Source organism: Beta vulgaris, chromosome 5, assembly GCF_026745355.1.
Source record: "Beta vulgaris subsp. vulgaris cultivar EL10 chromosome 5, EL10.2, whole genome shotgun sequence".
Classification (NCBI taxonomy): Eukaryota; Viridiplantae; Streptophyta; class Magnoliopsida; order Caryophyllales; family Amaranthaceae; genus Beta; species Beta vulgaris.
Genome location: NC_079206.1, coordinates 25622052 through 25636397, shown reverse-complemented (window position 1 = coordinate 25636397; position 14346 = coordinate 25622052). Strand labels below are relative to the sequence as shown.

Sequence of the window (14346 nt, the reverse complement as noted above, 5' to 3'; positions counted from 1 at the left end):
TCATCTCCAACTCTTATTTATAACCATAGATTTATCTATCACACATGTTTAAAAATTGTTGGATTAGTTTTCGAACAAATACAATAATTTGACTATATTATGCACTTTTTAAATACTAAACTAGTGAGTGTCCCGGGCGATGCTCCGGGTTGTTACTTTTCGTAACGTTTTTGTCAAGTTAGGAAAAATTGACGTACTGACCTGATAAGTAATTGCATGATTTTCGAAAAATAAACCCTTTAAAGTTTGGGGATGAAAGCAATAACTTAACTTTATACATGGAATTGAAGTAAGAATTTATGTCTATAATAGTCTTGTTGTTATCATAAAAATCTTAGCTATCTAACTACTTGTGCAAATCTTTTAATGAGATATATTAATAAGACCTTATGATATTTTATTTTGAAATACTAAACAACGGTGTTATGTTGGATTAATGGTTAAGCTTCCACTTTTCATTTCAAAGGTCACGTGATCAATTCCTTATAACTACACACTATTATTTTTTAAATTGAGGGTTTGACTTGAAGTATTGCATTAGAGCCAAGAAGAGAGTGCCACGTGGCACACAAACTTTTTTATGAACGCCTTTTAATATATTAGTATAGATTTGACCAAGTAAAAAAAAATTTAATTATATAATATGTTGAACTGAATCACTGATTAATCTCTTTGTATATTTTTAAGTGTAAACTATTATACATTTTAGTAAAGTTAAGTATTAATAAACAAATAGTCAAATTTGTTATTTAAGAGTATAAATTCAAATTACTAGGTATGTTAAAAAGATAGATGAATTATTAAAATATACTACAAAAAAAGTATTTTATAATAATTGATGTATCGAGTGTAAAGTTAGCTTTGTCATCCAAAAACTCAATTTCTCATTCTTAATATGTGTCACGAAATTACTGTCCAATTACTCTACTCTGTTTCTAAATGATTTTGTTAGGACCCCTCAAATTCAAAATCCTGGATCCGTCCCTGGATGATGGTGGGTACTGGGTCGTGGAGATGATGATGGAATGCTGTTGCAATTTGCCATTGATGGTGATGAATTGATTATAATATTAATGGAAGAAATGGGCAGTAAACATGTTGCCATTTTTTTCCTTTATCTTTTTTTAATGGTTTTTATATGATATTTTTTATATAATGTTGATAATATTGATGTTTGATAGAAATAATGGTTAAAGTAATTTAACTAGAGTGATTAGGTATTAATAAAATATAAAGTAAATAAAACCATTTGATTAACCCGATTAGCAGGTTATCAGTTAAGTGAGAGCAAAATGAGAAGGCATACCCCAATGTTTGGATTATACTAAAATAACCCTTAGTTGTGATTAATACGGGAAGACCTAGCATAATTAAGACTAGCAATTTATGCACGCGATGCGTGCTCATTTTTAAAAAAACATAAATTATAGCTTTTTAGTCATAAACAAGGATAATATTTGAAAATTAAACATGTTTTTTTTACTAGGTAAATTTCATTGGTTAAACTTATATCACTTAATCACTTAACCCTTCTTTTAATTTTTATTTTATTTATACTTTTTTAAGGCTTTTAAAATTAAATATGATGATCCATAAAAGAATGTTATGTTGATTTCTTTAGGTTTTTTATATTTTTATCAACAAAGTATTTTGTGTCAATTACATTGTTTCAGTATTGTTTCATTTTTTATGTAATACTTGATTATGTATTGATTGATCAAATATTTGATTAAAATAATTTTCTTTTTTTTACTTTTTTCATCATGAATGTACTAAGTCTTGTACCTCGTCCAAAACAAAATACTAAGTCTTATGGTCAAATTTTTTTTTTTCTCAATTATTACTTAATTGCCTCCAACATTTTAGTTAAATTTTTTATTCTATATTTGAGTTTTTGCTTTACTAATTTTCAATGGGCAATTAAGTAAATGTATAGGGAGAAATCATAACTTCTCCCTTTCCATATATAATAGAAACTACTTTTGAAACCCGTGCGTTGTACGGGTTCTTGTTTATATTGTTTTTTTGCAAATTTTTTCTTAACATTGTTGATTTTGTTTTGCTGTAAAATGCGATTTTTCAACACCATTTTATTTACATACTTTTTCTGTTCTTTTCCTATTTCAATCATCACCACTTTGGGTAGTTAATTGCATGAATAATTATGTATACAATTTATGTTCTATGAATAAAATAATTAGTGAATTGCATAATACCTTTGCAATGTCCTGACAAACTTTCATTTTATTCATATAATGCCACCATGGTATAGTATAGGTTCAAAATTGTAAATATGTATTTTTATCTTTATATAACTCAATATTTAAAAGTATGATTTTCAAAGATATAATTGATATTGTCCCACATATAATGAGCTATTTTTAAAGTTTTTTTTACATGTAATTAAAATAAAGAATAAATAATACGTTATTTTTCATCCAAATAAATAAATTTTCATAAGTTGTAAAACTATATTGTATATGAAACTTATTTCAAAACATATTTCGAGCAATCTTCGATGGTAAAAAAAATTTATAATATTGGGAATTTGTAACCAAAGTTATATTCAATTTACATAGTATAATAATTTAGGTTGTTTATCTAAAATCAGAATGTAATGTTAACTTATCCAAAACACCTTATATGTATTTATATTTATAGTGAACACTATTTTTTTTTAAAAAAATTAATAATTAAAAACAATAACATGACATGCTTAGATGGAGCTCTCTGTCACATTCTAAGATTGTTTTTTAAAATCAAACTCTAATTTTTTCATCATCCAAAATTCTAATATATATATATGTAACTTTATCGCTAGAGATTTTAGTTTTTGTTGTAATAATAAATTTTGTTCCAATACTAAATTGTTTTGGTTTAGTGGAGCAATTAAGGCTAAGGTTTCGAAAGATAATATGTCTAATTTTGTAAATTGGACCTATTATAAAATGCTACAATTATTATTATTATATTTATAAAAAAGAAAGAGTAAAACATGTCTTACCATTCATCTAATTAAATATATTTTCATGAGTTGTAAAACTATATTTTAGATGGTTCTCATTTTGAATCATATTTCAAGCACTTTCCAATCGTAAAAAATGATAATGTTTTGAATTAGGCAGCAAAAGTTATATTCAATTTACATAATTAATAATTTCGGTTGTTTATTCAAAATTAAACGTAAATTTCTCCCTATTCAAAACTCCCTTTATATATTTAAATATGTGTATAACTCTATTTTTTATTATATCTAAAATAAAAAATAATGACATGACAATCCTACATGGTACTCTCTATTCATAAGTTGTAGAACTATATTATATATAGATCTTATTTCGATGCATATTTTGAGGACTATCCAATGGTACAAAAATTATATTCTAAATTACGCAGCAAAAGTTATATACAAACTTATATAATATAATAACTTAAGTTGTTCGTTCAACATGAAACTCTATTTCGCTTATCCAAAACTCCTTATATGTATTTAAATTTATGTAGAACTCTATTTTTGTAAAAATAAAATAAAAATAAAAATTGATGACATGGTAATCCTATGTGGCTTCCTCTATGCTCCTAAAAAGTTCCTCCTTTATATATATCGTACATTGCACGGGTTCTTGTTTATTATATTATTTTTTGGCAAATTTTTTGTGAATGTTGTTGATTTGTGTTGCTGTAAAATGAGATTTTTCAACACCATTTTATTTACATAATTCATGTGTTCTTTTTCTATTGCAATAATCACCACTTTGGCTAATTTTATCTATTTTGAACCACTCCACTTTTAGTAAAAAAAACTATAATTGACAATATTGCCTTTACTTTATGTTAATAGAATCATCATTAATTAGTCATTGGCTCATAAAGTTGCGATTACTTTATTAAGGATTTACTTATTCCCTACACTTGTTAATAAAAGGGGTACCTCTATGCTAAACTACGAATTTTTTCATTTCCTTAAAAACCATACCCAAACCCTTGTTGGAATAGAAAAAGAATGGATAAAGTATTTGTCAATATACTCTTATTTCTAGATTTTTATTGCGACATATAAATTCTATATTTTTTAATATTAAACCAAATATTGTACCTAAGTCTGTTTTAAATAGTATCCCGATAATTGGTATGACTAACATAGTTAACACAATTTTAACATGACGAACACGCCAATGATACTTGAAGAAAGTAGAGGATACATATTTAATAGATACATGATAGACAAATTATAGAAAATATGAGTGTCAGCCACAACTTCAACTTTTAATGACACATAAACACTAACACATATATAATGGAAGATGGGAAAGTGAAGAAAAGATCATAATGATGGTATCATAAATATAATTAATTAAATATATAACTAACCTCATTATAATATTCAAAATTAAGTAGCAAAAGTTATACACAATTTACATAACATAATAATTTAGGTTGTTCATGTAAAATCAAACTTTAATTTTAGCTTATCTAGAACTTCTTATGTGTATTTAAGTCTATGCATAACTCTATTTTATTTAAAAATATTTAAAAGAAAATTTAATGACATGACAATCCTTCGTGGCGCTCTCTATTTCATAAGTTGTAGAACTATATTGTAAATGGATCTTATTTCAAGGCATATTTAGAGCACTATCCAATGGAACAAAAATTATAATATTTCGAATTACGTAGCAAAAGTTAAACACAATTTACATAATATAATAATTTAGGTTGTTCACGCAAAAATCAAACTCAAACTATAATTTTAGCTTATCTATAACTCCTTATATATATTTAAATCTATGTAAAACTCTATTTTTGTAAAAGGGTTCTCGTTATCCAACACTCTTTTTATGTATTTAGATAAATGTAGGACTCTATTTTTTAAAATAAAAAATTAATGACATGACAATCCTTCGTGACGCTATCTATTTCATAAGTTGTAGAACTATATTGTAAATGGATCTTATTTCGGAGAATATTACGAGTACTATCCAATTGAACAAAAATTATAATATTCTGAATTACGTAGCAAAAGTTATACATAATTTACATAATATAATCATTTAGGTTGTTCATGCAAAATTAAACTCTAATTTTAGCTTATCTAGAACTCCTTATGTGTATTTAAATTTATGTAGAACTCTATTTTTTGTAAAAAATAAAAATAAAATATGATGACATGGCAATCCTACGTGTATGCTCCCGAAAAGTCCTCCTTTATATATATACTAGTTTTGAAGCCCGTGCGTTGCACGGGTTATTGTTTTCGAACCTTGATTTCCAAATTAGTTTTAGTATAAATAAGTTCATTAAGAAAAGAATAAGATTTGACATATAGGTATATGAAAAATTAAAACATAAATAATTATCTATACAACAAACATTATACGAATAAAATAATTAGTCAATTGCATAATATCTCTGCAATGTCGTTGACAAACTTTCACTTGATTCTTCATGTAATATCATCATGGTATGCTATAGTTTCAAAACTATATGTTTGTTTTTTTTTTTCTTTTTATAACTCAATTTTTAAAAGTATGATTTTGAAAAGCATAATTGCTATTTTACATATAATACGCTATTTTTATATTTAATTTTATATGTATTTAAAATAAATAAATAATAATACGTTATTGTTCATCTAAACAAATATATTTTCATAAGTTGTAAAATTATATTGTATATGGAACTTATTTTTTCAAACACTCTCGATGGTAAAAAAAAATATAATGTTGCGAATCATATAGCAAAAGCTATATTCAATTTACATACATCCTTCGTTTCAATTTAGTTGTGAACCTTTTAAAATCATGGACTCCTAGGCAATTTTTGGAGAGGAGAGAGATACAGAAAGAAAATAAAAGGGTCCCATGTGATAGGAGAGATACAAAGAGAAGTTATTACCCAAAATAAAAGTGTCACAAGTAAATCGAAACTTCATAAAATAGAAAGTGTCACAACTAAAGGAAGTAGTTGGATAATTTAGGTTGTTTATTCAATATCAGAGTGTATCTTCACTTATTAAAAATACTATTTTTTAAACTACTTCCTTATTCAACATCTAGTTTCAACACTATTTAACAAAAAAAATGAAAGAGAATGACATGTCATGCTTAGATGGAGCTCTCTATAATATTCTAATGTTTTGTTTTTGTAAAATCATACTCTAAAATTTTCATCCTATCGCTATAGATTTCCTTAATAATTTTTGTTGGAATACTAAATTATTTTGGTTCAGTCGAGTAAGGCTGGTGTTTGGATCATCTAGAGTTCTAAAAGAACTCTACAAATGTAGAGTTCGAGCAATATCAACCATTGAATAAAAAAATCAAAAGCTCATATATTATCTTTCCAAAACCCATTCTATTTTTTCTCATCAAAATCCACCCCCTTATTTTCCCCCTTTCACCAATACACGCTATTGATTTTAATATGTATGGTTCATATACAATTCTACCTTGTAGAATTTTATAAATACTCTACAGGATCCGGACTCGTAAGACTGAGGTTTTGAAAGATAATATGTTTAATCATGTAAGTTGAACCTATGATAAAATGCTATTGTCACTTACAATACACTATAGTTATAACTATCATTATATTTATATAAAAAAAAAAAGACTAAAAAATGTCTTACCATTTATCTAATTAATATATTTTCATAAGTTGTAAAACTATGTTGTAGATGGTTCTCATTTTGAAGCATATTTCAAGCACTCTCCAATTGTAAAAATGATATTATTTTGAATTAAGTAGCAAAAGTTATATTCAATTTACATAATATAATAATTTAGGTTGTTTATTCAAAACTAAACGTAAATTTCTCCCTATTTGAAAGTCCCTTTATATATTTAAATATGTGTAGAATTATATCTATTATTATATTTAAAATAAAAAATAATGACATAACAATCCTTCGTGCTACTCTGTATTTATAAGTTGTAGAACTAGATCTTATTTCGAAGCATATTTCGAGCACTATCCAATGGTACACAAATTATAATATTTCGAATTACATAACAAAAGTTATACACAATTCACACACTATAATAATTTAGGTTGTTCATGCATAATCAAACTCTATTTTTAGCATATCTAGAACTTCTTAGGTGTATTTAAATCTATAGAGAACTCTATTTTTAAAAAAATATTTAAAATATTAATGACATGGCAATCATACGTGGCGCTCTCTATTTCATATGTTGTAGAACTATATTGTAAATGGAGCTTATTTCAGGGAATATTTCGAGCACTATCCAATGGAACAAACATTATGATATTTGGAATTATGTAGCAAAATTTATACACAATTTACATAATATACTAATTTAAGTTGTTCATGCAAAATCAAACTATAATTATAACTTATCTAAATCTCCTTATATGTATTAAAATCTATGTAGAACTCTATTTTTGTAAAAGAGTTCTCGTTATCCAAAACTCCTTTTATGTATTTAAATATATGTAGGACTCTATTTTTTAGAATATTTACAATAAAAATTAATGACATGACAATCCTACATAGCGCTCTCTATTTATAAGTTGTAGAACTATATTGTAAATGGATCTTCTCTCGGAGCATATTTCGAGCATTATCCAATGGAACAAAAATTATAATATTTCAAATTACATAGCAAAAGTTAAATACAATTTACATTATATAATAATTTAGGTTGTTCATGCAAAATCAAACTCTAATTTTAGCTTATCTAGAACTTCTTATGTGTTTTTAAATCTACGTAGAACTCTATTTTTAAAAATATTTAAAAAAAAAATTAATGATATGACAATCCTACGTGGCACTCTCTATTTCTTAAGTTGTAAAACTATATTGTAAATGGATCTTATTTCAGAGCATATTTCAAGCACTATCCAATGGAACAAAAATTATAATATTCTGAAACGTAGCAAAAGTTATACACAAAGTTACATAATATAATAATTTAGGTTACTCATGAAAATCAAAAATGTAATTTTAGCTTATCTAGAACTCCTTATGTGCATGTAATTAAATCTATGTAGAACTCTATTTTTGTAAAATATTAAAATAAAATTTGATGACATGACAATCCTACGTAGTGCACTCTATGCTCCCGAAAAGTTCCTCCTATATATATATATATATATATATATATATATATATATATATATATATATATATATATATATTGATTTATTATTGTTGTAAATTTTAACTTTTATGTAACATGTAAAATGGTATACAATTTCCGGATTTTGTTGAGATAACGTTAAAGCAATGGAGGCCCTTGGAGGGAGGATGTAGTTGGATTCGGACACTAGATTGAACCATTAGCGCCTGTTGGCAAATCAAATAACCATCATACAATTTCGGCTCTTTAAAGTACAAAATCCCAATAAAGAGAAGTATACTCATAAGCCATAGCCCATCTATAAGCCCTTATATATATAGTGAAACTCCTGATAAAACAAAAAAAATTTATGAGACTGTTTCAGATTAAGATATGACTAAGATGAATATGTATTTTAATTCTGACATCTATTGATATAAGTCGTATATCTTTTAGTTTAATCCAAACATCTATCAGTTTAACCTAAACATCTATTAGTTTAATCCCATAAACAAATAATTTATACCCATAACTAATAATAGGACCTCGTCTAAGTCATTCGAAATGACTGAAACACTTCTCACCCAAGACGTTTTGTTGATAAAAAGAACAATTACTTTAAATCATTAAACAATAAATATTTTTGATTGATTCCGGATGTGAACTAATTGCTACCTCCATTTTTAATTGTTGTACGCTTATACTTGTACCATAATCCTTTCTGGTCGTTTCGAATTAATTGCACCATATCCGTTTTAGAATAGAGATTCTCCTAACAAGCGATTTCTTTACTTTTCTTTATCATACTTTAATACTGCTTTCTATAAACGTGTGTCTTTTCTTTTAGTATTTTTTCATCATAATACTACTTTTTATAAGCGTGTCTTTTCCTATGAGTACAACTTGGAGGTGTTAACCAGCTGAATCGAGACTACCCAGGCTAGGCTCGTAAGGACCGAGCTCGGCTCGAGCTCAAAAAAAGAACCCGGCTTGGCTCGAAAAGGTTTGCGAACTATTTGGCTCGAAGAAGATCGAGATCAAAACGTTTTCTATGCATTTCATCGGACCACGCATAAACTCTAACAAATAGTAAGATTACAGAGTAGAGAAACATAAATCAAAGGCCTCATAAATAATACAACAGGTAATCAGAGAACCTTGACTTGCTTGCTATGGTGGATCACCTAACATCCAATTAGTCTTTTTTTTGGGTTTGGCTCTCAATAGCTATGGAGAACAAAATATTAATCGTCTTACTCTTACTTTATTTTAAATCCTTATTAAAAAAATAATTTTAAATAAATTCAATTCAGTATAAATAAGAAAAAACAATTGCAAGGTCACGACCAGAACAAATTAATCTTAAAATGAAAAAATATTCAAATAAATACGAATAAAAAGTCGAAAAAGAAAAATAAAAACGGAAAAGTGAAAGAATTACATGTCATCCTGCTAGCCATCTGCTACTTGCCACCATTACTCATGCTGCTTGCTGCCAAGGACCAACTTACAAGTGTGCGAAACTCGAAAGTCAACTGTTCAACTAGAGATTAGAGATTTAGTTTATAATTTTTAATTGGACTAAAAATATTGTATCTGGTTTATATTTTTGAAGTGAGCTTGAAACTGGGCCTTATTTTTTAAAATGGAAATACAAGTGAAATTAAAAATCAATGTAAAAAATTGTACTTTAAAATTTATCAAACATGTTTACAAGCTTTTGGCCCGAATTCAATTAGGCTTAGACTCGGCTCATGAAGGTCTCGAGTAGATCCCAAACTCAAGTCGAGCCCTCTCGAGTCGAGGTTTGACCGAGTCGGTCTCGAATAGGGATGTTAGTGGGTAATGGACCCTACCCGGATCTGTTGACCAAATCCATTTTTAGTGATTTTGGATCCTCAAATTTTGGACCCGATGGATCTGGGTAGGATCCGGATCCTAGTTTTTGGAAACAGATTTAGACCAGATCCTAAATTATTACCCAAACCCGGATTTGTTCACCTTTTTTAAAAATTAATTTTAAACATGTAATTAAAAGGTTAGATTTGGAAACAGACTTTTTTTTATGCTTGGATTTGTTACATTAAGTGGTTGAATGCTTGTTTACTTCAACATCAATAAATGAAATGCTAAATAGCGTTGTTTTGTTCTTAAAAATCTTTAATTATTGTGGATATTAGGGTCGTTTGAATAAAATAGGTTAGATCCGAATTAGGACCCGGATCAGTAGGATCCATTGGATCTGGATCCTCAACTTTATTACCCAGTGGATCCGGGTCGGAATTGGATTCATGACTGGAAAACGGATATGGATCTGGATACTAGATGATCCCGTCCAAGTCCTACCCATTGGCATCCCTAATATCGAATAATTTGTTAGCCAATGCTGATTCATTAGCATCACTAGGTACAACCATGAAAAAAGGAGGAAGTATAACACAAGGTGTAAGAATGTGGAATATATGATAGTTTTACTCTTACTATACGACCTGAAAAAGAATTTGAAACCTATATGGGTGATTGTGGTTGCGAAGCAATGATTGGTGGGGTTGGAGACACAGAGTTTCTCGATCTATTTTTGAAGTGGAGTAAGCTGAATTCGAAGCTTGTTCAACGGGGTTGTTTTATTGCGTGGAATATATGGTTCGAGAGAAATCAGTTCTTGTTTGAGAATAAGTGTGTGCCTTTGGCAACCCTTGCCCGACGCATATTTCACCATGTTGAGGAGTTTGACTCCTATACTCAACATATCTATGCTAGGTTGTGTAGACCAAATTTGTAACACCCCCAAATTACTCATTTTTAAATAAATAATTTAGTAAATAATATTTGAGTAATTTAGGAGTATTACCGCCACGTGACTAACAAGCTTTCGGCAACTAACTACTAACTAGCCAAAATAACTTGCAGCGGAAGACTTTAACCAAAAATAATAATACTTCTTTATTAATAAAAGTAAATATTGTCCCAATACTCAAAATAAATGAAACACTCTAATCTAGGTGAAGATCCCCCTTCCTAGTATGCTCCCATGCACATCCAAAATTCACTTGCAAATCTGCTTACCAAAAAGGTAAACAGGGCAAAGCCAAATAGGAAAAAGGAAATACGCGTCAGTATAAAACTGAGTACGAAATGTACTAGATAAATAAGACATTTGTTAGTTTGTATTAATTTTTCATTTCGAAAACTCCATCACCAATAATTCAAGAATAACTCTTTAAGAATAAACTATTTTCAAACACTTAATGATAATTCAAGAATAACACTTTAAGAATAAACTATTTTCAAACACTTAATAATAATTGAAGAAATAACATTTTAAGAACAAACTCTTGCCAAACACTTGAATAATAATTGAAGAACAACCTTTTAAGAACAAACTCTTTCCAAACACTTGAATAGTAATTCAAGAATAACCTTTTTAAGAATAAATTCTTTTCAAACAACTTGGATTAAAAACAATCCTGAAAACAATTCCTCTTCTTATCTCCCCTTCTATTTTGCTAAGTGTGCACACCCCCCAAGCTAGTCATCCCATCACGGAGCTATATCAAGGGGTAACTATAATTGCCAACAAGTGGACTTTGAATCTCTTGATATTAATCAAGCGGAAATAATAATAATATGACTTGTAAGTCATACAGAAAGGTCAAACATAGAAAATAAAGAATACTTTATGAACTATCTATGAATTCATAATTTTTATAGGTAGAGTCTGTTCTCTTCGGCATAAACAGATGAACTGAACTGAACTGAACTGAATTGAAGTGAGCTGAACTGAACTGAGCTGAGCTGAACTGAACTGAACTGAACTGAACTGAACTAAACTGGACTGAACTGAACTGAACTAAACTGAACTGAACTGAACTGAACTGAGCTGAACTGAACTGAATTGAATTGAATTAAACTAAATTGAATTAAATAATAATAATATGAATATTAAATAATTATTACAATGATAAGTAATAATAATGAATAATAATAACATTGTTTTTGGATATTTTTAAATGATAGTTATAAATAAATAATATTAATAATCATAAATTATTAATAATATATAATCATAATTAATGATAATAATAATTAATAATAATTATTTTATATTATTTGTATTAATATATTAATACTTGATGATGATAATTAATATTTGATGATGATTATATAATAATAATAATATCTAAGAAGTAAATTAATAGTACTATTTTAATAATTAGATTTTAATAATATAATAATATTTAGTAATAAAAATAATGATTGGGTCGAACCACGCAAAATTGCATCATAACCCGTTTTAACGCGATTTGATTGGTTTATGGTCTAAAAACGTGAGTTTATTTGTGCTTTTGACCTAAATCATATTCCTCCTAATAATAATACTAATAATAATGAGTAAAGCTCTAATAAAAAAAATAATATATAGACATAATAATAATAATAATAATAATAATAATAATAATAATAATAATAATAATAATAATAATAATAGTAATAATGATAATAATAATAATCCCTCCTTTTCCTAAAGATCTTCCCACTTACTGTTCCTACAGATACCAAGGAAAATCAAGTTGTGTGGGGCATGGTGTGAGTAAAGTAGGAGAGAGAAAGGGGTTAAGATAAATAAACAAATAAAAAGGGGTTAAAGTAGGAGAGAGAAAGGGAGTAAAATTGAATTAATAATGTAATGGTGGACCATATGATAGTGACATGAGAGGGTAAATAGGGAAATTTGTTTTGCCAAATAAGGAATAAAGCAAAAGAGGGAAGATCTTTTGGAAAGACCCTTAGACGGAAAGTGGGAAGATCTTTAGGAAACGGAGGGAGTACGTAATAATAATGATATAAAAATAAATAATAATAGTAATAATAATAATAATAATAATAATAATAATAATAATAATAATAATAATAGTAATAGTAATAATAATAATAATAATAATAATAATAATAATAATAATAATAATAATAATAATAATAATAATAATAATAATAATAATAATAATAATAATAATAATAATAATAATAATAGGGAAGGCTACAAACTACCAACTACTGCCAGTTGGGTATGGAAATGTATTTGCCATGTGAAGGACCAGTTGTGGCCTCAAATTGCTTTAAATGATGCAAATCATTTCAGTATTGCAAAGACCTACAAGGCTTTACTTCCTATGGGGCAAAACTGGAGATATAGCAAGGGCATCTGGAATAGGTTATCTATTCCAAAGCATAGGTTTATACTATGGCTTGCTTTGAAGCAACGCCTGATGACTAGGGAAAGACTAGCCAAGATGGGCATCACTGAGTGTACAGACTGTTGCTTGTGTGGTGTTGATACGGAGACTCATGAACATCTGTTTTTTGAGTGTGGTTTTAGTAGGAGATGCTTGATTCAGCTTCACCTATGGCTTGGAGTCAGAAGGCATGATTTCAGTTTATATCAACACATGACATGGCTGCTTAGGAGCCACGAGACTGGAAGTTTTCATAGGAAAGTCATCATGACATCAGTGGCTGCTCTTGTATACCAGGTGTGGAGAGCTAGGAATGATGCACTATGGAACAACAAAGTTCCTTCTATCCAATCTGCTGTGCAACAGATTAAGTTCAATGTGAAACATAGAATCAATCAAGTGTATAAGAATATGACCCCTATGGAGCATAGATGGTTTGACTTGTTGTAGTTTGTTGTTTGGAGGTTTGTTCCTCTGTTGGGGTGCAGCTAAGTTTTATTCTTAGCTTACTTGATGTAATATGTTTTGTCTGAGTACTACTATACTTCTTTCTTGCCTCTCAAAAAAAAAACATTTTTATTAATAATAATAATAATAAATAATAATAATAATAATAATAATAATAATAATAATAGTAATTATAATAATAATAATTATTATTATAATAATAATTATAATAATAATAATAATAATAATAATAATAATAATAATTATTATTATTATTATTATTATTATAATTATAATAATAATTATAATTATAATAATAATAATAATAATGATAATAATAATAATAATAATAATAATAATAATAATAATAATAATAATAATATAATAATAATAATAATAATAATAATAATAATAATAATAATAATAATAATAATAATAATAATAATATAATAATAATAATAATAATAATAATAATAATAATAATATAATAATAATAATAATAATAATAATAATAATAATAATATAATAATAATAATAATAATAATAATAATAATATAATAATAGAGAAGAAGAAGAAGAAGAAG

At 27.1% G+C, this 14346-nt stretch overlaps 1 protein-coding gene across 1 annotated transcript; it reads left to right on the top strand.

The window, feature by feature from the left end:
* Positions 1-13252: 13252 nt before the first annotated feature.
* On the top strand, positions 13253-13765 carry LOC104897645 (uncharacterized). The gene has a single exon (XM_048645507.2). It carries the CDS (start codon positions 13253-13255, stop codon positions 13763-13765), a length of 513 nt encoding a protein of 170 aa, XP_048501464.2.
* The last annotated feature ends 581 nt before the right edge of the window (positions 13766-14346 follow it).

Coding starts and splice junctions, on each gene's coding strand:
- LOC104897645 (XM_048645507.2), top strand. CDS start 13,253: ATGGGGCAAAACTGGAGATATAGCAAGGGCATCTGGAATAGGTTATCT.